At 42.6% G+C, this 25,875-nt stretch overlaps 1 protein-coding gene across 1 annotated transcript in view; it reads right to left on the bottom strand.

The window, feature by feature from the left end:
• Window positions 1-25,875, bottom strand: part of chd7 (chromodomain helicase DNA binding protein 7) — a 93,242-nt gene that overhangs the window by 23,796 nt on the left and 43,571 nt on the right. The window contains exons 14-32 of the mRNA XM_030073930.1: window positions 23,929-24,105; window positions 23,538-23,681; window positions 23,174-23,272; window positions 21,731-21,905; window positions 21,430-21,646; window positions 20,418-20,613; window positions 19,805-19,972; window positions 18,998-19,177; window positions 18,742-18,852; window positions 15,305-15,516; window positions 12,221-12,420; window positions 11,699-11,858; window positions 9,597-9,686; window positions 6,450-6,553; window positions 4,282-4,411; window positions 3,347-3,462; window positions 2,710-3,133; window positions 2,109-2,317; window positions 433-1,455 (exon numbers count right to left, since the gene is read on the bottom strand). Of these exons, the coding sequence (XP_029929790.1) occupies window positions 433-1,455; window positions 2,109-2,317; window positions 2,710-3,133; window positions 3,347-3,462; window positions 4,282-4,411; window positions 6,450-6,553; window positions 9,597-9,686; window positions 11,699-11,858; window positions 12,221-12,420; window positions 15,305-15,516; window positions 18,742-18,852; window positions 18,998-19,177; window positions 19,805-19,972; window positions 20,418-20,613; window positions 21,430-21,646; window positions 21,731-21,905; window positions 23,174-23,272; window positions 23,538-23,681; window positions 23,929-24,105 (4,135 nt within the window). The remainder of the gene's footprint in view (window positions 1-432; window positions 1,456-2,108; window positions 2,318-2,709; window positions 3,134-3,346; window positions 3,463-4,281; window positions 4,412-6,449; window positions 6,554-9,596; window positions 9,687-11,698; window positions 11,859-12,220; window positions 12,421-15,304; window positions 15,517-18,741; window positions 18,853-18,997; window positions 19,178-19,804; window positions 19,973-20,417; window positions 20,614-21,429; window positions 21,647-21,730; window positions 21,906-23,173; window positions 23,273-23,537; window positions 23,682-23,928; window positions 24,106-25,875) is intronic.

The following is a 25,875-nucleotide window of genomic DNA, read 5'->3' as shown; positions in this document are numbered from 1 at the left end:
TTATGCAACACTAAAACTATATTAAATCTCATTACAGGGATCTAATAACAGCTCTTTCTAGACTATGCAGAGGTAAAACTTTCCATCAATGTTTCTCTGCTATGCCTGTGCCCATTACACATCTTGAAACTGCAATAACAGCAGATCTCATTCTTTATTCTCTTTAGCATTTAAGTGCTTAATATAGGTTGTCTCATTTTTTTTACATTTGGGGAAAAAAAAAAAATAAAACAGACATGCAAAATACATTTCTGCTGGCCACCATCGCCTGTTTATACGTTACCCATGCTTCTCTCACAACATTCCCAAATCAAACCAAAGCCACAGACTTAAAACACACACTTCCTTACAGAGATCAGTAGCTGCAAGCTAAAAATATGACAATCTTTGTCCTGACAAAGATCAGTATGACCTGTTGGGCTCTCGACCTACCCTCAGCCTGAGATGATTTCTCTGACTTGTCATCTTCATCCAACCTCTCCTCCTCCTCATCCTCTGGGCTCTTCTCTGGGCCGGCTGGCTTGGGAGATTTGGGTGTTTCAGGGCTCTCCCTCTCCTTCTCCTCTTCATCCTCCTCCTCTGCCTTCTTGTTGGCTGTTTGTGCTTTGGGAGAAGCAGCAGAATGTTCTGGTAGCTCAGTGGTCGCCTCTTTCTGGTCCCTGAGAGAGTCAACAAGAGTCAAACTCTCCTTCTCATCTCTTGTGTCTTTATCTTGGTCGTCTTCAAGTTTGCAACTCTTCTCTCCTCCATTCAGCTCCTCTTTCAGCTCCTCCTCTTCTTTTTCTCCTTTTGGCTGTGCCACCTCCTCTTCTTTTGTCACTTCCTTTGGCGAGGCGGCAGGTTTTTCTTTCTCATCTCCCTCCTTCTCGTCCTCTTTGTCAGGATTTTCAGTCTTGGTACATGGAATGTCGTTGGCATTTTCTCCCTCTGCCTCCGTCTTAACCTCCTCCTCTACACTTCCTTCCTCTGTCTTCACCTCCTTTACTTCTCCCTCCTCCTCGGCCTCCTCTTTAGCCACCTTAATGGCAGCACTTGCAGCGGCTGCAGCACTGACCAGCTCTGCGGGGGTGAGGAGGGGATCAGAAGCATTTTCCGCTGCTCCCACAGTGGCTTTGGTGATCTCTCCCTGGGATCCCATTCCAGTACCGGCTCCTCGCTGGTTAATGAAGCGATGATGGGACTCGAGGAAGGCCAAGCTGGGATCATTTAAGATGTGATAGTCGGTACGGCTCACTCCATGTTTGGAGGCACCCAGAAGGAGGTCCCGGTCGTGACGGCCACACTCCCACCACTCTGGGAGGTCTGGGGAGGGCTGGCAGAGTTGGAGGCGCTCAGAGAGCAGTGGATGAGGAAGGACCTGCTCTCGAATGCGGCGGAGAAGCTCGATGCGGTACAGGGTGCGGGAGGCACGCTCCTCTGTGATGGGGTCGATGATCAGAGTAGGGTCTGGGAGTTCTGAGGGGGAAGGGTTTTTTTCAACTACAGGTTAGCATAATTTGCACCAGTATTCACAAACACAGCAAATGTTATGTCTTTTGTAAAACACTAGGGGAGCCAAATCTAGTATGCAGACTAATATTTTTACATTGCATGGACTAGTATCTATTGTCTAGCACCTAGATTTATGTTTTTAGGATGTGCATGCTTTTGTTATATTCCTTAAGCAATAAGCTGCTTGGAATTGTGTAGGCTGTTCTAAAATCATTGCAAATGATGGCCCTAAGAGGAACCCTGCTTTCATATGACAGTGTTAACAGGACTGTAAAACAGAAGGTGATTTGAGGTCCGTGTGTTAGTCAGTTACATTAACTTTTATATAGTCCCAGGTGTTATTTGGGCATTTTGGGTACTAGGCTTTGAACATGGGTCAGCCAATTAGAACTCAGGACAGGAATGGCCCATTTAGTGATCAGAAATGACTGTTTGGGTCTTTTATTGAGTTAACTATTATTTGTACAATTAGAAATACAACTTGCCAAAAGAAACAAATATGAACTGAGCTATGAACTATGCATTTTTGCCATGTATCAGCTCTGAATTACAAATGTAAGACTCATTCACACAATAATCGTTAAGATTGCTGTTTTGGAGATGTGTATTCCTCTCACCTGTATCAGTCTTAACTTGCATGCGGCAGACCCGCTTGCACATAGCGATGAACGAGTAGTAATACTTCTCCAGGCTCTCGTCTGTTTTCTTGTCCAATCGGGCAAAAGCCCTGAACTGTGTCCAATCAAATCTCTGATGCTGGGTGTCGTAGACAATGCCGAAGGTGGACACCACACGGTAGAAATCGGCTTCTTCACGTCGAGTCCATCTGATGGAGACAAGAGGCATAAGATAAGAATAATTTAACCACTTCAATAATAGAATAAAATACACTGGTATGGAATCACTGCCGGTGAAGCTTTTTTGCTGACCAAGTTATCCAAAAAGCCATGTTAAGCTGAGCTCAGCTCACCATGTTAATCTGAGATGTTATAAACTGCCATCAATCACAAGCTTCCAGAAAGCATCACATTGGAGAACTCATCAGTTTGCCTTATCATGACCACCAACTTTCTAAAATTAACACTATATATATATATATATGATGTAACAAATTTTATTATAATACAAGGGACAAAAGGAATTTTAATAAAAGGATTTTTAATAAGGAATATAGACATATTTAACACAGATCATTATTGTGGGACAGCAGACTGATACCTTTGCCTTCTCTCCTTGTAGTACATGGCTCCATCAGCCATCAGGGCAGCATGAGATGCTACTGCTGCAGCCTCTGGCATGTACTGTCCGCCTTTAGCCAAATAAGGACTTCCCTTGGCCAAATACGGGCTTCCTTCTGCCATGAACACGCCTGGTCCTCCCTCTTGGATGTAAGTCGCCCCTCCTCCTGCTTCAGTAACCATGGCGATGGAAGGATGGAACTCTCTGCGGCGGCGGCGGCGACCGTCAGGCCGGCTTAGGGCCTCTTGGCGGAGCTGCTCTCTCCGGTTAGAGCGCTGATAGGCCGTGATGAGACGACGCAGGCGGGCGGTCAGAGCAGAGGCCACGGGCCAATAGAGACGCTCGTTGGTGCCAGAGGACCCGCCCCCAGTGACTCCACCTCGACCATTTTCACTTGATTTTGCTACAAGGAAGAAGAGGGAACAAGATGACAGGGAGTCAGGGGGTAGAGGTGCGGTAAGGAATCTGATGTCAACAAGGTTAGGCCAGTTACTCACACATGTCATAACTTGTTCCACAATTCATAACTAACACTGAACATCAGAGTCCCAAATGACTAATTGCTGTAAAATAACCCGAGGTAAATCCACTTTTACATTTCCTCTGAGTCTCCTACCTTCAGCATCTCCCTCCATGTTGTCATCCTTTTCGTCTAGAGGAGAGTTGGTGAAGTCATCCAGGTCATCTTTAAAAGGCATCCTCAGTGGTTTGTACTCAGGATCCTCATCCTCACTGTGGAGGGATCAGTGGGAAAACAGTTATGGGAATGGTCAAAGGGTGAAAAGAGGCAAAGAAATTAGCCTTTCACTCTCTAGCAAGAACAGACTGGTATATTTCTGAATTAAAATCTGAAGAGGGGGCAACTGAGAGAAGACAAACACGATAACCAGTGATGGAGATTTTTCTCAAACCCACAAACTTCAAAGGATTTTTTAGGCTCATAGAACCCTTGCAGTTGATTTCAGGTACATGGTGATGCACTGCAATAGACTGAATTTAATGCCGCCCTCATTAAAGTATAGCTGTGACTGTTGTATAAATATATTCTAACAAATTCAACACCGAGTAAGCAACCAATATCAAACAAAGCCAGCAGAAACATCCCTTTCTGATTTAAAATGATGAAAGAGCAGCAAAAGAACAAGGACACCAAATTAAATGTTTAGCAACATGAAATCCTGAAATTTACCATACTGGATTAAGCCAGAAGTGGACATGAATGTCATTCAAACTTCCTGTGGTCAACTGAAGAAAACAGAACCAAGACTACTGGCACGATTCTCAGTTTTTGATCAAAGTGGATCATTCAACAAGGCATTTGCCTGACTTTTTTTTTTGCCTAATATTTAGCTAATTCCAGACTTTTGAAGGGCCTGCAGGCATCCTGTGGTAAGCACCACTTCAGGTGAAGGGAATTACCAGGGAATATAGTGTAAGAAAGTGCTTAGGAGGAGAAAATTGGGGAGAAGAAGAGAGATAGAGACAAACTAAAAGGACAGAAAACAGGAAAGCAGGAGAACTGATTTTGGTTGGCAGTGCCTGGTCTCTTACCCCTCGACGCCATCTGCTATCATGTCGGAGCCCCTCTGCTCGGCAGCGATGGCCTTGGCGTCCGGCATGCCCACCCGCTCCAAGAAACACAGGGAGGGGTCGGCTCGCATGGAGTTGTACTTCTCATAGCCTGAAAAGGGGCGGCGGGGGGATGGAGGAGGAGAAAAGAGTGTGTGAAGTATGTTTTTAAGATCAGTTTTTAGCCTGCGTAGGGTAATAACCCACTGCAGACTCAACACACACAGCTGAAGGCACACTCCTAGAAAGGAGAAAAAAAAAACAGCTGTGCTTTCTAGCTCACTCCTAGACAGAGACCATGCCATGCTCCAACCCTCCCTCTATTTCTCTCGTGCGCGCGCACACACACACACACACACACACACACACACACACACACACACACACACACACACACACACACACACACACACACACACACACACACACACACACACACACACACACACACACACACAGCATCCATATTAAATGAAGGAATAGACAAAAACAGCAGCAGAAGGGCAGACCCCAGGAGCCAGCTGCTGACAAGACAGACAGCCTGTGTGTGTGTCTGCATGTGTGTGTGTGTGTATACACGCTCCTTGATTTTTCGTGCGTGTGTGTGCGTGCATATCCAAGTGCGCCTGCAGGTGCTCATTTGTGTCAGGCTGAGAGAGAATGAGAGAGAGAGGGAATGAGAGAGAAAGTGTGGTGTCATGGCGTCTGTATGTGAAAGTGAGCTAGTGTGTGTATGTGTGTGTGTTTGTCCGTTGAGTGCAACCAAGCAGAACAGATTAGAGTGTGCAGATCCTACTGAGACACGTTGGGAAGGAGAGAGAAGAGGAGGAGAGTGGAGAGGAAGGAAAAAAGAGGAACAGAAAGGACAGTGGAGAAGAGGATTGACAAAGAAAAAAGAAAAGAAGAAAAAGAGATGAAGATGGGAAAAGGAGAAGGTGATGGGGGTATTTGAGAGGAGAAAAAGAGAGGGAGGGCCAGACCTCTATAGTCTCTCTCCCATTCCTCTTCACTCCATCCCTCACTCTCTATCCCCCCATCACATTTCAATTAGGATAGATGTGGTGACGCATTGTTCCTAACCGTCTCTCTGTCTCACACACACACAAAGAGCTATGCGCCCGCAGCCAAACGCTAATCATCAGGGCCTTTATAGGCCATCACTCTTCTGTGTGTGTGACGCATTGTTGTGTGGCTGCATATGAAGCTGTGTGTGTGTGTACGTGTGACAGAGCGTGTGTCAGTTTTCCCCCCACTAAGGGCCTCCCTAGTGAATGAGGATTATGATTAACTATGGGTGAGCCCTTTTCTATTCCCTCTCTCACTGTGTGTGTGTGTGTGTGTGTGTGTGTGTGTGTGTGCATACGCGCGCTCTCTCTCCCATCCCATCCTAATTGAATCAGAGAGGATGGCAATGATGGAGAAATTATGACAATTACCCCAAATTAATATGAATGAGGGTCCCCATCCATAGAGCACACACACAATGATGCTCGGCCCCGTCAGCCTGTCACTGGGAGTCACTTTCAGGCACCCAGTCAGCACCCGAAGGTGGGTCACTGGGAGATTAACCTGACTCCCAAATCATCCTAATGACTAGACACAGCTAGGTTAGTAGGTTAGCGGTCAATAAACCAGTGCAGAGCAGCATGCTGGTTGTCAGTTAAAATCTTTTATTATTATTGTTTAAAGTGATGGGAATTCAACGACGAATAATAATTTTGGTCATTTTAATTCAATTTGCACCCCCGACATGGACAGACTTTGTGTTAACACCTGTAACTCGCCCCACACACACACGCCTGGCCAGTGGTCGGACACCACTTATCAATCATCCTCCTGATAGCACGCTGAGCATGCCAGCTGCGTACTGCCATCGCCATGGCAACACCAATCAACTGGTGGCAGCAGAAATGGTGGGGTGGGGCTTAATGGGCTTAGAGGCATCAGTGTGTGTTTATCTGTTACCCTGCTGGAAGATTGTGTGTGTGGAAAATGTATGTCTTATGAAGCTGGTAGCCACTGAAGCCTGTGTGTGTCTGCATTTATTTACATGTGTTTCAAGACATTGATGTGTGCTATTGTTAGGTGTGTTTCAAGATATCAACCCCTAAGAGTGAGAGTGTATGTGTGTGTGTGTGTGTGTGTCTTACCATGTTTGAAGACTCCAATGAGCAGCGATTTGTCAGCTTCACTGTCCCACCAGTCAGCTGGCGCGTCAGCATGGAAAGGCTGAGGAATCCAGATATCAAGCTCACTGCAATAAGATCAAAATCAAGTCACTTATTATTCACTTAAAACAGCATCTGACATCTTCTTTAAATATTTCAAGTTGGATGTTTCTGTGCATTCAACTTGCTTTGGTAAGTTTATCATTTTTGCAATTCCACCAACGAAACAGCAAAAGGCCAAGCAGAAATCAGAATATGTGGTATTTGCACCGTAATCACACAGAAGCCCTCAATAGTGTAAAAGCTGCCAATCAGGAAGGGACGCTTTTCAATCTTCATTTCTTAGGCATGTACGTACATGTGAGTTATTGTTACTTTTTTCAGGCAAAAATCAAGGTTGACGATGTTTATTTTACCTTTACATGTTTCGAATGTAAAGGTAAAATAAACATCTTCAACCTTGATTTTTGCCTGAAAAAAGTAACAGTAACTCACATGTGAAAAGTAGGCATGATGAACCTTTTCGAACTATGTACATGCATGGTGAAGTTCAATATCATGTGTACGAATGACATTTTGTCGAAGTGTTCTTTTTCCTGGTGAAGTCAGGAAATATTTCTGGCAGAATCCTGCAGAAAATATACATCTCAGAGGTTTAGGGCTTAATTAAAAAAACAGCGGTCTTCTCTACTGGCTGGCTTTGCTGCACAGGCCTCATTCTCTGAAAGGTTATGTTTACATGCACAAAGGGGCACTAGCTCATATGCCAGTTTAAGGACCACCTAGAGATCTTGAACGTTTATTACAATATACCTACATTTTACACTGCACCTAACCACATTTAAATCTTTTTTTTTTTTTTTTTCCAAAAATCTTTCTAAAGATTTCATCATAGATCAAAGATTTCAACATATAATCCAAATCTCTCAAATTTAAATTCTGGTTGCAATTTTAATTTTTGGTTGCAACACCAACCTTACAATGTTCTGGTTCTGTGGCTAACAAATTTGTCACTTTGATAAACTGCAATGCTGATAATTGGCTGTATAAAGCAAACTTTTTTCTATTTTCTAGTGAAAAGAATGGATGGTGATGGAAAACTGGTGTGAAGAAAGTTAATTTTCACATCACGATGGAATGAACGGAAACCAAAGGTTGGATAAAAGAGGAAAAATAATACTGCAGTTCTAAAATAAAACTGCTTGCTTTGCAAAAGTTTAGCAGAAACATGAAGTATATACATTTTGTAGATATTATACTAAGCATCTACAATCAAGTGGTATGGTTCTTTAGCATCTGTATGCTGTATATGTATATAAGTCTTTAATAGACTGCACTCCAATATCTCTATAGCCATGTTCAAACCAATGAACATATTTTGTCTGTAAAACCAACACAAGTGTGTGTTAAAATGCCTCAGTGTTCTGGATAATATCAGAATATCTCCAAGACCATATCCAGGATTTTTATTGCCAGGATGAGAACTAATCCAGGTTATTATGAACAGGATATGCCATTTACACGTGCCAATTCATAATGCGGCTATTGGACAAATTCAGTTAAAGGTAAATATATGCACTTTTGAAATCCTGAGATTTATCTTCCCGGCTGCAATGGTGAAACCACCCCTCCCTACAGGAAGCACTCCAAGGTGCTATGTATAGCATTTTAACATCAATAAATCACATTAATTTAACACAGTATGATTACTGAAAACAAATAAAAACATCTGAGAAGTCTGTCAACCTCTACAGTGCATTTTATACTGGCTTAGATATTGTGGGAAATGCTTTATGGTAAAAATAGGGGGGTGCTGTTCTTCCAGAGCAAACAAAGCTTTTGGTTTTTTCTGATGGCAACATCGTCTCCATGTAAGGAAACAGCAGGGTTTATGGGAAATGTGGTCTTAATGTTGAGTAGAATACCACTGGGGTGAGACAGGGGCTACCAATAATCTCAACAATAGTGTCACTAGTTAACAGAAATTCAACAAAGGTATCACAATTAATTTAACAGGAAATTAACAATTTATTGATGTTTAAAAATGGCACATGCAACACCTTTAACACTGGACTAAAGCCAGGCATTTTTATACTCAGTATGTGCTTACCTCACTTACTCTAGCCCATTTTTTTTTATTTAAATGCAACAAATCAGAAGCAGGTTACTCCACTAACCAGATTAAGAGCAGAATTCTCCACACTACATGTAGCCAATCAGAGCAAACGAGGCTAAACTCAACCTAAGTGGTTTCTTCACGACATAGACTGTATTTTTTTGGGGGGGAAAAAAACTTCTCCATTATGACACAGAATTCAGTAGAAAATTGTGTTTGCACTGAGCTATGAAGAGAATGAGAGGGCACAATGCACAATGGACGCGAGAAGAAAGATGGAGGGTGACAGGAGGAGAGAAGAAACCAGGGAATCAGCCCCTTATCTCTGCAAACAGCAGCATGCCTGGCCTTGGCAACACACACACACGCCAAGGCTGGCATGCTAAATCCCCCTGGCATATGTTGGCGCACTGGCACCCCGTATGCTCACGTCTGGCACGCGCCGACACACACACACACACACACACACACACACACACGCGCACGCACAGGGGTCTGCCACAGTAGCCACTGAGTGGATAGAGAGAGAGAGAGGGGGAGAGGCAGGGAGGAGAGAGATCAACATGAAGTGCACGTGCTCCACATTATAAATGCATTCACATCTGGGTGAGAGGGTGATGAGAGGGGGATGGGACAGGATGAGACTAAAGTGCACTGCAGAGAAAGAGAAGGACAGATGGCGAGAAAGACGAGAGTTGGAGAAAAAAAATGATAGAGGGAGGAGTGAAGGAGTTGTGAGAGCGAGATGGAAGAACAGTCAAGGTGAGCAGCTACCCTTCAAATCCACGACACTGAATAATAATGTAATAAAGAGACAAAATGCACAAAAACATCCATCTAAATGAGTCAAAAATGTAATAAACTGCTTTTGTAATATTTTCCCTGATAATGTAGGGTGCATACTGTATTTTTCTGGGTAGGAAAGGACAAATGTGGAGTCTGTCCTCTGCAGGAATATGGCATGATGTTAAAGAAGCACTGAATCACGGGAAGAAGGCAAAGGATCTACTAACCTGGAGTCTGCTCCTTCCAGAATGCGCTCGGCCTGGTCGCCTATGACTTCCTGTCTCAGATAATACAGCATCCTCACCCTCAGCAACACTCTGAGAGAGAGAGAGAGAGAGAGAGAGAGAGAGAGAGAGAGAGAGAGAGAGAGAGAGAGAGAGAGAGAGAGAGAGAGAGAGAAAATCACTCTTTTTAGAGTCATGTTGGATTTGGTTGAACATAAAAGAATGTCTACACACGGTTCCCTCTTTCCACAGTCAAGTCAGAGAACCTCCATGAGCTGAAAATGTTCTTCCTTCTCGGCTTGTTCATGTTATTTTTCAGTTAACCGTCAGTTAAGAGTCCAGTTTCTGATATAGCTGGGCAAAAAATCATCTACTGACATGAACACAGGCGCCTTCTGAACAGACAATTTTATGAGAGGAACAACACTCGGCTTTATTATGTTTTATATCGTCACCTCGAACGCTGAAGCGACATAAGCTGACAGTTAATATCTAACGTCATTTAGGTGCACGATACAACAATGGGATGGAGGACGCCATATTATCCATATGTTGCTTATCTGGTGACAATCTGGCTTAAAAGGTTTTCATCCAAAATGTAAAATGTTGATATATCACATAAAGAGCAAAAAGAGCAAAAATGATATAAGGTGCAGATTGGCATTGCCATGCTAACCATGAACTGTAATTCTATCTTCATTTAAAAAGGCATATTTTGATTTAGTCCAACAAATTAAATATCATCTAGAAGTGCGCACCGATACCCATCCCTAATAAATGATATATATAAAGCTAGAGGCTTGATACAGAAAAGAGAAAAAAATATTGTGATACTGTTGATTTTGTATTATTATTGATTGGTAGGAACCCTGATAGTGCTATTCAAACTGGACCGGTTTTATTTGCTCTTTGTGTAATTCCACAGCATCATCTGGACATCATGCGGGATTTTCTGATCTCCCTAAAATTAGCCGGATGTAGAATGCCATGATGTATTTCCGTTTACACACTGATCTCCAAAAATATGTAAAAATTACACACAAGGCAAGTTCACCTGGGATTCAAATGACCGGCATTGCTGGCGAGAATTGGGATTCTAAGATAAACCACCGAAACTGTGTGGCTGAAAGAAGGGCAGGATTTGATCTTTGGACCTGCAGCTATATGGGAGATCTGCTTCACTGTAAATGTTTGGCAAAGCATTTCATGCCATTCTGAATAGAGAGAGAGGGAGGAGGGAGGGGAATCGGCAGAGGAGAAGAGGAGGTGACGAGGGGGAGGAGTAGAGAGGAGAAGAATGGAAAGGGAAGAGCATGTCGATGACGGGAGGGAAGAGGGAAAGTTTGGAAAGCCAGTCAGGAGGGGGAGGGGTATACACTCAGTCAGTTGTTTGCAACTCATTCTGCTTTGTGTGTGTGTGTGTGTGTGTATGTTTGTGCATCAATGGCATCGCAAGTTGCAGTGTGTGTGTGTTTGTTGGCAGGCTGTGTGTGCTCATCCATCAATGTGCCAGGCCTGATTAGCCACACAGCGCTGTGCTCCAGCCTAGCAGATGGCACCACATAATCACCCCCAAGTGTGTGCGCGTGTGTGGGGGGTGTTCATGTGTGCGTGAGTGCATGCTTGTATATGTGTGTTTGTGGGTGTGTGTCTTTCACCCACTTCCAACAGGTCTGCCTGCCTAGCACCTGGCCTGGCACACGGCCAGACACGCAACCACTTTCCCCCCCTCAAGAAGGAGAAAAAAAAACAACTTGGAATTTAGTCTGGAGGGCAAGAAAGAGGAAAAAGCTGACCAGAGAGCAAGTGAGTATGTGTGTGTGTGTGTGTGAGAGAGAGAGAGAGTGAGAGAGAGAGAGTGAAAGAGAGAGGGAGAGAGAGGGAGAGGGTGGGTGGTGGATCAGCTGATGTCCTGCTGAGTTTAAGGTGGCAGGTCTCAGAAAATAGTGGCATGCCTGATGGTTTAGATACCCTGGTTTTAAATCCTTAAATCTCCAGTGTCCATGTGGATTTGGTATCCATGGAAACATAAACTTCATATATATTTAAGTGCTGCTCTTAAAAGTGATTCTCCACTCTTTCAGGTATGTGCGTGTGAGCCCTACTTGTTACAGTGATGTTTCAGGTGTCTCTTGTAGCTGTCCTCCTGCAGTAATTGGTCTGGGTTGCAGCTGGTCAGCCAATCAGCTCGTGGGGTTTGGGGAGGTGGGGGCGGGGGCTTCCCCTTCTTCCCCTTCCTGCCTCGAGGTACTGGGGTCGAGAGACCTGGAGAGAAGGGTCAAGAAGAGCACTTTCAGGGAAATTGTACCCACAATTTTATGGGATAATTTATCCATATCTTCATCTTACATGTGACTGAATATCTAGGCTTTACATCTTCTGATTTTTCCAGGGAGCTCCAGTCTGCTGTCCATGTCGTATGATCTAAAGTTGGTATTTCACTGGACAACTAGTGTCTACTGATGGCTCGTGGTTAAAGACATGATCTCTTATGGCTCCCAAAGTGCCATAAGAGAAATTAAGTTTTATACTGACTTATCACCAGCAGTGTGCGTGTTCAGGTATCTAAGTGTTGAGCCAGTGTTTTGATCTTTCAGTAAGGAGTATGTTATGTAAGTGTATTTTACCAGAGTGGTTGGTCAGTGTCTTGGTTGTCCCATCCTCGCTCGGGGCAATCAAGTCCCAGATGAAACCTTTGATATTTTCGTCGCCACGGTAATGCAGTAGGCAGTAAGCCAGTAGGGCACGACAGATGGTTTCCACATCAACCTCCCGTAGGGGGCGCTTGAAACGACCATGGGACAGGATGTCACTCCACCTTCCCCAACTGAAAAGAAATACAAGGAGACCGTGAGCATACGCCGCTTCCAACAACATTTAATACATAATAAAGGCTTCACTATTCAAAACTGTCGCTATGGCAGAAACGAAGCTGGAGCTCAAAGAAGTAAGACGTTTACTCTGCTTTTTTCTTTAAAATAAAAGCATAGGCACAATTTGAACTGTTATGAAAATACCGCAATAGTGGGCGCTATATAGATCCCTTCAGAGTTTGTAAATAAGGATGACATAGAAAGCTGCTAGAAATAAAACAAACTAGAAATCGTGCAAGGAGTGATAACACTGAACAACACAACTGCACTTTTTTATTGTTTCCTCTGTCCACTCAACTCAATTAATCGCCTTCAATCGTTTTTTTTTTTTTTTTTTAAAGAAGGAAAAGATAAGTATGGAATTTGAAAAAAATTCAGAACATTGTGGGACTGAATAATTGCACTCATACACATGGCAACTAAACAATTTCTGATCTAAAAGTTTGGAGAAAAAAAAAAGCTAAGAATTTGTTCAAGTTTGAAAGCATTAATTCACTAGATGTTACCAGGACACAAAAATACACAAAATAGAAAAAGAGACACAAAACACAAAGCGTCAAAATGATTTCAAGTGGGGGTCCTGGACTTACTGAGAGTCAAACTTAGTGTCCAGAAAATGAAAAAGCTATCATGGCATACATGACCTTGGTTGTTCTTGAGCACACATGAAACAGCACATCATGCTGTCATGCAGCCCACACTCCACTGGTGTGCGCATGCATGTGTTTGTCTGTATACCAGAGTATCTCGCTCTCAAACTTTGAGAGCAATAGTTTGAGAGTCAACTCTGCTCACTTAACTATTGCTGTCACCATAACTAGCGCCACCCTAGCATCCGTGTGTGTGTGGGCGCGCATGTGTGTGTGTGTTAATGGGTCACAGTCCCCCCCACACAACCCTACAGAGTGCAGTGTCCCTCAAGCCCAATTTGAGGGTCAGTTTTGATCATGTCAGAGCGCCTTGATCTCAACTTGAATTTTTTTTTCCACTGCTCCTTACAAATTTTCACTGAACCGGTCAGTATTTGCCATGTGATTGAGTCTTATTTTGTCTGAATGATCCTAGGCAGGGTAAACAGTGGATGGGCTGAAAGAGAGGGTGGGACAGAGAAAGAGAGAGAGATGGATGATGGGAATAGACAACATGAGCGATGAATAGGGAGGACAGGCCAAGTCAGACAGTGTGTTTTTGTGTCCTACAGCCCCAGGCCATGAGACTAGACTGTAACAATAACAATGCTGACATCTCACTAGCACCACTGTTCTTTCTCACACTCTCTCACACACTCACACACACACGCACCAAGTCAGCCAGGAAAATGGACAGGCTGATCCACCGATGACTATCTGTGTTAAGTGTGCCCATTTGCCTGTGTGTGTCGTACATTGTACATGAGGCTATGTCTGAGGCTTTATGGATTGTTATTCAGCCCAGGAAGATGTTTAGGTTTGGAGCTGAGGAAAAATAGCTTGTGACTTTGTCCCACTGCATGCCCAGAGCAGCTGAAAGTATTTACTTTAAAACAAATACTTTTGTAGGGACTGTGGGGAGGGGGTTCAATTAAAATGTTTTTTTTTTTTTGATTATTTTTATATTGCCATGCTGACACTGCCAATATTTTGCCCTGAATTTAAATAAATAAAAATAATAAAAAAAAAATTACAATTACGATCAAATTAATTCAACACAATTACAATACATTAGTTGTACCAAAATATGCAGAAGACACAATCATATAGTATGTGAAATCCTTTTGTTTATTTCATTTTAATTTATACTTATCTTTTATTTTTATTTGCCTATTTAATTAAAGCCCTTAACTTTGTCCAAAATCACTTACTGAATCAAAACACTTACAAAAAAATAATTATAGAATCCCAATACTACAGTTCCTACAACTTCCTGTCCTTACGTTTTTGATTCAGCAAGACTTAAAATTTTATTTTGTCCATCTCCAGAATAAGGATCCATTTTCATTGGTATCAGCAACTCAAAATGACATAAAGGGGACATTTGGAATACACAGCAGGAATTTGGACATGTACAATTTGCAAAGGGAACTCCCTTTTGAACTGTGTGTGTGTGTGTGTATGAGAGATGCTGTACACTAGGCGTTTGCATGTGATCTGTGTGTGTGTGTGTGTGTGTGTATGAGCGATACTGCGTAATGCACAATTGCCTTTCAGGTCTCTCTAAGTGCAAGGTCACTTTATTGTCTATGTGTGCACATGAATAAGCATGCTTTGCGAATGTGTGTGCAAGTGTGCAAGGAGACGGTATTGATTAGTGGCTGTGTGTGAGTGCACAGATTGCTGTGTCTACTAAATCACTCCATGTGTGAGGCTGCATGCATTAACTCATGCAGTCACACCCACACTATAAATAAGCTGACTGATGTGAGTATTATTTCCTTGGTATACAACCACACCTATATCCACTTCCAACCCATCTGTATTTATATAAGGTAGATGAAGATTTTAATTCCACCTGCATTATCTGGATGTTCTTTCCACTTCCTAAACATTTAGATACTTTGTGCATGTAAATATAGGTGGGATAAAATTTGGGGCTGGATCTCTAAAAATATATTTTTTTTCCCAATTCAGGCAGTTAAAAAGGTAAGTATTCATTCTTTATTTTCTTCATGGTGATTCATTTGGTAAGAAAATGAGGAGCGGATAACTGCTTTTGATATGGTGTTGTTTGTTTACAATGCACTAAGGTAAGCACATCTGCATTTTTCAGTTTGTGGATTTGAAAGAAATTCCACTTCCTGAATTGAAACACAAGCCCCTCCTAAGACACACACACACACACACACACACACACACTCCTCACCCATAGACCAGCAGGTTCTTCTCCACTCTGAAACACTCAGATCGGGGGTAGCCCTGGGCTCTGTCCTGGGGCCGCCGTGGTTTGGACAGCGGCTTGCTCGGTTCGTCTGCATCACTCTCCAGCTCTGAGAACTCCAGCATTTCGTCCTCTTTGACACTGCTGTAGTGGCGCGTCTGCTTCCTGATCCTGGGCGTATCAATCACCAGTGTGTTCTGACAACATATTTGACATCACATGGTCACTTGACTAGATTCACTCTCTCTATTAATCACAATGGCATCCTCATTAATGATGAACTCTTCCAATTAACTGTAGTGTAACGTAAGAGGTTAAATTGATAAACTGGGTCATTTTTGGGGCAATATCACAGTATATTTCATGTTACATGCTGAATTTATCAGAATTGGTCAGAATGTGGCAAACATCGATGGTGCTTGAGTTTCCCCGTTCTGACGTTCATGATGTTCCATGACAACCAAAACGGTGCACAGATGGGGGAACATCTATTTTCTTTTCACATGTTAAATACACCTGTTTTTTTGTATTTCTTTCCGACCAACCCTGGAGCCGTTACTAATGCAGACAGATATAGCCTACCTGATGGGCTGTCTTCATTCTGCTGCTGATATAAGAAGCAACTCTTGAATACTTATCAACTGTAATAATGTTACACACACTGAGGTTTGTAGCTATTTTTTTTTCTTCAGATTGCTATGGTTAACCGATATTTCCAAGCACTTGAACACCAGTCAAGTCACACACAGGAGGAGGAAACTTCTGACACTGCGCTTGAAGCCAGGAATACACCTTGCAATATTTTGTGATATTTCAGAAATCCTATGACAAGTGGGGACCCTGTGAACATATGGAAACTATTTGCCCCTGCGTTTCATTCCCGTTGCTGAGAAAACCACTGCCCAGCTCGAACATAAACTGGCATTAATTATGCTGTCTAATGAATTACATTTTTATTCAATTAATTTGTTTTTTTCCTTTCACTCATGTTAATATGCTAAAACAGGGCAGTAGTTAGTTCCACAATTATCACAGAGTGCTACAGTCATTTCCATTTTAACATCACACAATAAGAAATCCCAGGGGGCCAGCTCAAGTGGAGAGAGAGTGTGTGTGTGAGACAGATTATGTGTGTGTTCACGCTCATGCAGCTGGATTAAGTGTTCCATTCGAGGGCCCTCCAAAAGTGAGAGCGAGAAGAAAAAACTGAAGGGGAAAAAAACACAAATGAGGAAGGAGAAAAATGGAAAAAAAGAAAGGAAAATGATAAGAATGCCTGAGTAGAGCGCTGGGTGTGTGTACAACGGCAGTGATTGTGCATGAGTTTTGTGTGTGTGTGTATGTGTACACTAGTCTAAGTGATATCTCTGTACCCTCCAGGCATCTGTGCTCTGTTAAGTGGAGCTAGGCAGCTTACTCTCTCTCTCTCTCACACACACACACACACACACACACACACACACACACACACACACACACACACACACACACACGAGAGCAAGGAAACATGGGTAATTAAGGGAAAGAGGAGATTCCCAACAGTCAATTTTAATTTCTCCCTTTCTGTCTCTACCCTCCCCCCTTTTCCCCCATCATTCCCTCTGTCTCCCTTGCAGTGTGTCTTACTCTGACTGTCCTAGCCTGAGATGACAGTGTTGACTAATTACCACTGCTATTAGCCTGTTCATGAGGAGGACACCTCCAAGGTATGTGTATGTATGTGTGTGTGTGTGAGAGAGACCATATGCAGGGTGTGTATATAGTTTTAAGGGTGTATGCATGAATACTACACAAATATATACTTGTGCTATGTATGTATTCCGAGTACATTGTACCTGGGCATACATTTGAATGTGTATTCAGTGGATTCAGAAAGTATTCAAACCCCTTCACTTTTTTCACTTTTGTTATGTTGCAGCGTGATGCTTCAATTGTTTAAATTAATTTTTTCTCTCATTAATCTACAATCAGTACCCCATAATGCCAAAGTGAAAACACCCTTTGCAACAACACTTGAAATTTAGCTCAGGTGCCTCCCATTTCTCTTGATGGTTGCGAAGATGTTTCTACACCTTGATTAGAGTCCACCTGTGGTAAATTAAATCGATTGGACATGATTTGGAAAGGCACACACCTCTTTATGGAAAGCCTCACAGCTGACAATGCATATCAGAGCAAAAACCAAGCCAGGCGAGGTCAAAGGAACTGCCTGCAGAGCTCAGAGACAGGATTGCTTCAAGGCACAGATCTGAGGAAGGCTACAAAAAATTCTGCTGCACTGAAGGTTCCCAAGAGCACAGCGACCTCCATCATTCTCAAATGGAAGAAGTTTGGCACAACCAGGACTCTTCCAAGAGCTGGTCGCCCGGCCAAACTGAGCAATCATGGGAGGAGGGCCTTAGTAAGAAAGTTGCTAAGAACCTCATGGTCACTCTGACTGAGCTCCAGGGATCCTTTGTGGATCCTCAACTGATCTGGGCCTTAAGGCATAGTGGCGAGACAGAAGCCTCTCGTCAGTGCAAAACACATGAAGGCCCACTTGGAGTTTGCAAAAAAGAACCTGAAGGACTCTCAGACTGTGAGAAACAAGATTCTCTGGTCTGATGAAACCAAGATTGAAGTGTTTGGCCTCAATTCCAAACGTTATGTCTGGAGGAAAGCAGGCACTGCTCATCACCTGCCCAGTACCATCCCAACAGTGAAGCATGGTGGTGGCAGCATCAGGCTGTGGGGCTGTTTTTCAGCAGCAGGGACTGGGAGACTGGTCAGGGTTGAGGGAAAGCTGAATGGAGCAACGTACAGAGATATCCTCAATGAAAACCTGTTCCACAGCGTTCAGGACCTCAGACTGGGCTGAAGGTTCACTTTCCAACACGACAGTGACCCTAAGCACCCAGTCAAGACGACACAGGAGTGGCTTAAGGACAACTCTGTGAATGTCCTAGAGTGGCCCAGCCAGAGCCCTGACTTGAACCCTATCCAGCATCTCTGGAGAGACCTGAAAATGGCTGTCCACTGACAGTCCCCATCCAACCTGAACGAGCTCCAGAGGATTTTCAAAGAGGAATGGAAGAAAATCCCCCAATCCAGGTGAGCAAAGCTTGTTGCATCATACCCAAAAAGATTCGAGGCTGTAATTGCTGCCAAAGGTGCTTCAACTTGGTACCAAGTAAAGGGTCTGAATACTTATGTCAATGTGATATTTCAGTTTTTTCTTTTTAATAATTTTACAAAAATTTCTACAATTCTGTTTTCACTTTGGCATTATGGGGTACTGAGTGTAGATTAATGAGAAAAAATGAATTTAAACGATTGAAGCATCAGGCTGCAACATAATAAAAGTGAAAAAAGTGAAGAGGGTCTGAATACTTTCTGATTTCACTGTATGTATGTGTGTTTGTGCATGTATATGTGTGTCCTACCCGCCCATTGATAGCGTCCAGATCCAGTTCGGCCTTCTTAGCCCATTTCTGCCAGAAGTCAGGATCCTCCAGAGAAATGTCTGTCCTGTTACCCGCTGCAACAAAACTAGCCTGCAGAGAGAAAAGCAATGGCAATTACTCTCTGGTTCAAAAATAACATTTTGGTGTAGCTTGGGATAAGCTACACATGCATTAAGTGCTGTGAAAACACTGAGATCCAAGTTCAGTGTGACAACAAAACAAAGTGTAATTTTACCTTAGCGAAGGTAGAGCCCTTGCCCTCTGACTCTATAGTGATGGTTTGGGTTCGCCTCTGGAGGATCTGGTCGATGTCCTCCTCGCAGAACTTTGAGCCCTCGTCCTCCTCGTCCATCAGCGCTCCGTATGCTCCCTTCCTCAGCAGGTCCTCGATCTCCTTCTTGGACAGCTGCTGGACCTGGACCACACATGGAAAATACACAAGTTTGACTTCCTGACTACAACGACAGAGGCTGAAAACACAGGGATATTACTGTTGAGCATTCTGCTTTTTGTGTTTTTATAAAAGTTGTCAGCAGAACCCTCTAGGAACACTCAGGGATCCTTGGGGGGGATTTACCGAAAAAAGCCAAACAATATATTGTTTGATTTCACTATTACTTCACTCACTACAAATGTACAAGACTGAGTTTTGTTCATAGGGGACACACTATTGGCTACTAATAGATACTAATGAATGCTCTGCCACTATTAAAATGTGCATCTATGTTGAATAACATTCAGAGAGTGACCCATTTTTCCTCTGGCTCCGCATTCATAGTCAGGCAAGTTAGGACTACCAATATGGGGGTTTTCTTGGGGAAAACATTCTATCAAATTGGGACTTGCAGTCTAGTGAGGATACATTTGGGGGTTGTTGTTGTAAAACATTTATATCCATTGCTATATGGAATGCAAAATGTAACAAACCATATAAATGTGTGCTCAGTATGTAGATTAACACTAGCTACTTGTGTAACATTTCCTATGGAGATTCACAACCACTAGTGTGAATTCTGGCTTCTATGGGCGAGCTGTGTCTCACCCCGTTGTTGGCGTTCTCTCGGCCACTCATGCTCTGGAGAACGGCCTTGTCCAACCCCAGCTTCAGACTGGCCTTGTCAAACATCTCCCTCTCGTAGCTGTTCCTGGTGATCAGGCGGTAGATCTTCACCGCCTTGGACTGACCAATACGATGACACCTGGCCTGGGCCTAGTAAAAGGATGGAGGAAATATTAATAAACATCTTTTACTGTTCAATACACTCTGACAGATATCCTTTCCACTGACCCACACTAACATATTCTGCTGGAGATGTGAGGCTTATGCACAACACTGTTGATATGGTCCGATGAAGCAGAGCTAAGTGCAGATCAAATTTAGCCAACAGCCAAACCTCTAGGCCAGTTTCCGCTTCCCCATTGGACAGACATGCCCTCAGCAGGGGTTAGGAGACCTAACTGCTGACATTTAAATGTACTAAGAATGTGATCCTTTGTTGCTTCCTGTAGTGAAATCCTCTTTGCTCTTAGGAGGTCAGAGGTCAGGGTCGCCTGCCGAGCAGAAGCCCTGGAGCTGCGAGGGATTGTGTCTCGCTTGCTTAAAAGCTGATGTGATACAGATCAACTGTGCAGGCTTGGCATCCTGCAGCTGGTACCTGCAGGTCATTCTGAGGGTTCCAGTCAGAGTCAAAAATGATGCAGGTATCTGCAGCGGTCAAGTTGATGCCGAGGCCCCCGGCCCTCGTGCACAGAAGGAAGACGAAGCGATCCGAGTCTGGTCTGGAGAATCGGTCGATGGCCGCTTGCCGCAGGTTACCACGCACTCTGCCGTCTATACGCTCGTAAGGATAGCTGGACACACAGAGAGAGGAAGGGCAGGTTAATCACCAGTATCAGCTGTAACTGTGTAACTGTAACTAACATAATAATTTACTGCCATAAAAAAAAACCTCAACCGTTCCACTGAAGTCCTAGAAGCAGGAACCCACTGATCACCCATATCTTTGTGTTGGTTAATTGTTTTCAGTCGCTTCACTGTGCCAAAAAATGTCAAGTGATACATCTAATCACCACCAACTCAATACTGGGTAAATTTTTGAGCACCAAAATGCCATCTTTCATGAGGTTTCTGTAACCAGTCAGCTACTTTCTAGCCTACCAGAGTTAAAAATATAATGTGATGACTTCAAACTAGCATGGGTAGAAATGTCACCAAAATATTAAGTTAGGGCTGAATAAAAAATAAGAATAAAGAAGAAATGGCCAAGGAGCAGCAATTTTTTAATAAAAGTGAAATGTGTGACAAAACATAGTTGTAAATTAAGTATTTTGTTGCTACAGAGATGCCTTGCCCTACAAATTGTATTTTCCAGATGTAAGAAAATGTGTTTGTTTGGTTCAGACACCACCAGCAAAATAAATAAATTAAAAAAAAAAATTCAATAGTCTTGTTAGTGAAAACTAAAAAATATAATGCAAAAAGATTGTCTTACGTCACCAGAAAAAAAACACAGCACAAATAATATACATGCATTTCAAGACAACTAAAACTGAATATCAGTCTTGAAATGCTGTATGTTATCTTCCAAGTGCTCAGTTCAGACAATATAATCGAAGATACTGTCAGGCTCATCAGGAACTGCAGATGACCTGATCTTCGATGCTCACCGTCTCTGGATGAGGTAGTCCTCCAGGATGTCTAGACAGCGGACCATCTGACTGAACACCAGAACTCGGTGGCCACCGGCCTTCAGTTTGGGCAGCAGCTTGTCGATCAGCACCAGCTTTCCAGCGGCCTGGATCATGGCCTGGAGGGCAAAGTCGGGCATGTCAGCCCCACCACCATGGGAGTCCCTGAACTCCTCCACGATCTTCTCCTCTGCTCCTGTAATTCAGAGTTTTGAAATTTTCAATTGTAGAATCTTAACACTGTAATGTAAAACCAGACTCTTGGAGGGTGTGTGTGTACCATTGATGAGGTAGGGATGGTTGCAGCATTTCCTCAGCTCCATCATAGTATTAAGGAGGTTGGGGACGTTGGCTCCTCCTCCACCACTTCCTCCTGCACCTCCTTTAGACAAGAAGGAGAAATTCTTCTCCAGAATGGCCCGATAGTATTTCTTCTGGATGTTGGTCAGCTCCACCTAACAAACAAGGATGATTAGAGCTGTGTTTTTCCTTTCAGTATTCCATCACTAGATTCTGTCCTCATTTTAACGGCATATCACACTGATATACATCTAACTGATGACACAATACTGTTGTCTTACTGTTGTAAGACAAACAATCTGTGTTTACATCCAAGTGCTTTTATTCTTATAATGTATTTCTAATGTACCAGATTAACAGGGCTAGATGTAGATTACATTTTTAATTATATTATTTTGAGCTCAAAATGTGTGCACTTGCTTGATGCAGAAAAATACTGTCAATTAACAATTTATGCCATAAACCACAATGAAAACATTTGCTGAATAAATAACATAATATCTCTATTTGTGGTGTTATTCACAAAATGTTGTTACTTTAATTATTAATTATTTCATCAGTATCCTGTCTGGCACCAGCCCTATATCAATTTTCAGATTCAGGCTTTGAATTGCTCCATTAACGATGGTTTCACTAAATAAAAATATGTTCAGACCAATCAGCATTCACAAAAAGCAATTTTGTGGTTAGTTATAGAATAAACCAGTGTCAGGGGACTCAGAATTTGGCACAGCTTTCCACAGCACCAAGTTTTTAAAACCTGTAAAACTTAGAGCAATTTCAAATAGAGTAATGAAGTTGAAAATGAAATGGCCATTCAGTCTGAATATCAGGTGAGTTCCATGCTGCAACAATGACCCAATTTCCCCAAAGGCACGATTAAAGTCATCTAATCAAATGGAAAATAACATCACAATATTTGTCTGTAAAATATTGGCCCACCATGACCTCTAACAAATTGTAGCAACGTTTCTCCCATGTTGACCCTGTTGTGTTTGGTATGGCCATTAACTGGCACATTAGAATACTGCCTGGTGATTTCTTCATTTTCATCTTCAGGCAGCATGAAATTCAGCCAACATTAACTGACAGAAAATAACCATTTGCCTGATACCAATCAATTTTTGAAAGACCTTGTGGATGTGGGCTACAGTGAGAAGACTAGCTATTCATCAGCTGATAGAAATGCACCCAATTTGCAGATTCGTTTTTGCAATATTTCAAAAGTCATTTCATTTCAAACTTGATTGACAGTTTATCGTCATTAGAAAGAGTAAGACGGGGTTTGCCACTAAGGCTGTGAACCACTGAGGAGCCCCTGACATTGTTCTGTCCAGTACGGTGTGCCAAGCCAAGACTAAGTATTGCAGAAAATATGAGAAAGTATGGGAAACCCTGAAACCATGTGAAGCGATAGTCCTACCTCGATGATGGTCTCTTCCTTAGGAGCCAGGTTCTTCTCCACGTCCTCCTTCAGTCTCCTCAACATCATGGGCTTCAGAATGCCCTGCAGTTTCTGGACCTGAGACCAAATAACAATATAACTTGTCTGTTGACCAGGTCTCTATATTCACCACTGTGGACCATGGGAAGTTAGAACCATGAACATGAACCATATTAGATGCTTAAGTCATAGGATAATTAATGTCTTGTCACGGCATGCCTGCTAATGGATGCATTTACACTGCTGCCTTGAAGTCTTCAAACCAGCTCCCATGTCTGTGCACCTCACTGCTTTCCTACAAACGTTCCTCTTGCTTCCAGCACTTAGTAAGTTATGAAATTACCTGTTCTTCGGTCTTGAGGTCTCCAAACTCAGTCATGAAGGTTTGTTCAGAGGGGAATCGGTCAGGCTCCAGGAAGTTAAGCAGGCTGAAGAGCTCCTCCACTGTGTTCTGGAGGGGAGTCCCTGTTAACAGAACCTTGTGTTCCTGAAGGAGGAGAGGAGTGAAGACATGGTTAGTCTCCCACTTGACTGTGTCCTATAAATTAGGCACAAGAATCTTTAGCAACAAAGTGTGAAAACACAAATATTACACACAAATATCACAACTTTGTTGGAGAATTTCAAAATTTCTCAATCTCAAAAGAAAAACTAAATTTAGTATTTTTGGTTTGATGTAATGGAATTTGACCTGTTTTTAGACAAATATTTCTCTATACACAACTAACACTCACCATGTCCATCATCTTGAGTCCCTCCAGTAGTTTGCAATTCCTGTTTTTGAGTCGGTGAGCTTCATCTATTACCACACAGCGCCATGGAACATTACGAAGCTCCGGACAGTCTGTCAGAATCATCTCAAAGGTCGTTATCACAGCATGGAAACGATAGGCTCCCTTTATTATCTTACCCTGGGGGGGTTAGAGGGGGAGAGCGGGAACAAGAAAGAGGGTCAGTAAGAACAGTCTCAAACCTCGTCATCACTGGCTTCTTTATTATGTACCCTGTGGGTCAGGAGACACATTGAGAAGAACAGTTTTACAAATTAGGCCAGAAGAGTAAGTGAAGAGTTTTTCAAAGTTACTTGAGAAACAGGGCAATATAATACAACCCATCTTCTGCACAATGTGTTTATTTCAGCAACTGGTTACTTTCTCTTTTTAGTAGAACAGAGTTCTGGTACACGAATTGGGTGAGTTTCAGCTCAAATAACCAGACTGGTAGGCCAGGTATCCATGTGTTTCCCACAGACTAAATATACTGAGTTGAACCAGATGAAGATGATAACAGAACACCTTTGCTTCTTAAAAAAAAAACAAAAAACAACAACCTCTGTCAGCCATCTTGAACACAGAAGCAATTTTCTTTGTAGACCAGGAAGTGTCCTACAATGCTTATTAAGGTTGCTTTTATCTGCTCTGCCTTTATTGTGCATGTAGTGAAGTGGGCTAAGTGTAAGAAAAGAACAGAACATCCCTCCACAGTGACCTTGAGGATTACCTCAGCCTGGATTAAGAGCGAGCACCTAGTTAGGACACTGCTACTACAGCTTATTTTCCTTGCGGGCTCACTGTGACATGGGTTACAGTATGTAGCTTAGTACCCAGGGATGTGCATTCTACAATAAGGGCTTACAGTATATGGCTTACAGCTAGAGGACCTTAAAGAGCTTATGCAGCAGAGGAGCCTTGCCCAGCCCCGGATGGCTCAAGATCTCCCTTTGCAAAGGAGGAACTCATATTTGCTGACTGCTGACTGGATGGTTGCTGTCTTTACCCCCCTCCCACTTATCTTTCACACAGAGTGAGGAGCACTGTAACGGGTGTGATCTGTGTTGAGTCAGGAGCATTCATATTCAGCCTTGTTCCTGAGACACCTCTCATATACATACACAGTACCACACAGGTGTAGTGTTGGGCATGGTTAGAATTAGGGTTAGTCTAACACCTGTTTGCAAACTTTTTCTATCAAATTTCCCCATTTTGACCAAGAAACCACAACTCATCACTGATCTGATGTTTCAATATAAACTGTAATTAATAATTGTATTATTATAGTTTCTTTTTGCTTCTTTTTTCTTTTAGCTAATTTTCTGGTAATTACGTGGTATTTTTAGATCATTTTCTAGTGATTTTTTTCTAATTTTAGACGATTGTTGCTAATTTGATAACTGCCTTTTCCCCCCTGTGTTAACTGAAAGAAATCAAGAGAATCTGTGCAGGTTTCAAATGATTAAACTGCCTATGTCGTACTTGAACACTGAAATTGTGGTGTGATTAAACCAGATGGAAGAAAATGATCTCTCATACATTTTCTGCATTCTAACAATTTCTAGTGAATTAAACTTAAGTGATATTAAACTATTCTTCATTTTGCTGAAGACCCCCTGGAAGACCCATGGGGGTCCCCAAACCTCACTTTCTAAGCCACTGGTCTAAGCTAACAATTCATTTGGGTAATACATGTTCAAGGCTTTATTGCTCTTTCTGTTCACTTCCATGGTAAGTCACTGTATGAAGCTAATGAAATGCACTGACATTTTGGCAAATGAGCTCTTTGATTCATGCCCTTACGCAACGAAAAGACTGGTAGTAGTTTAACTGGTGTGTGATCAATGTTTATTTTGTTTGTGCAGTGATTCCTAGTGAATTCTCATATGGCTTTGCCAATTGATTTGTCAA

Source organism: Myripristis murdjan, chromosome 17 (genome assembly GCF_902150065.1).
Source record: "Myripristis murdjan chromosome 17, fMyrMur1.1, whole genome shotgun sequence".
NCBI lineage: Eukaryota > Metazoa > Chordata > Actinopteri > Holocentriformes > Holocentridae > Myripristis > Myripristis murdjan.
The sequence above is the reverse complement of the archived record's forward strand: the minus strand, read 5'-3'. Positions and strand labels throughout refer to the sequence as shown.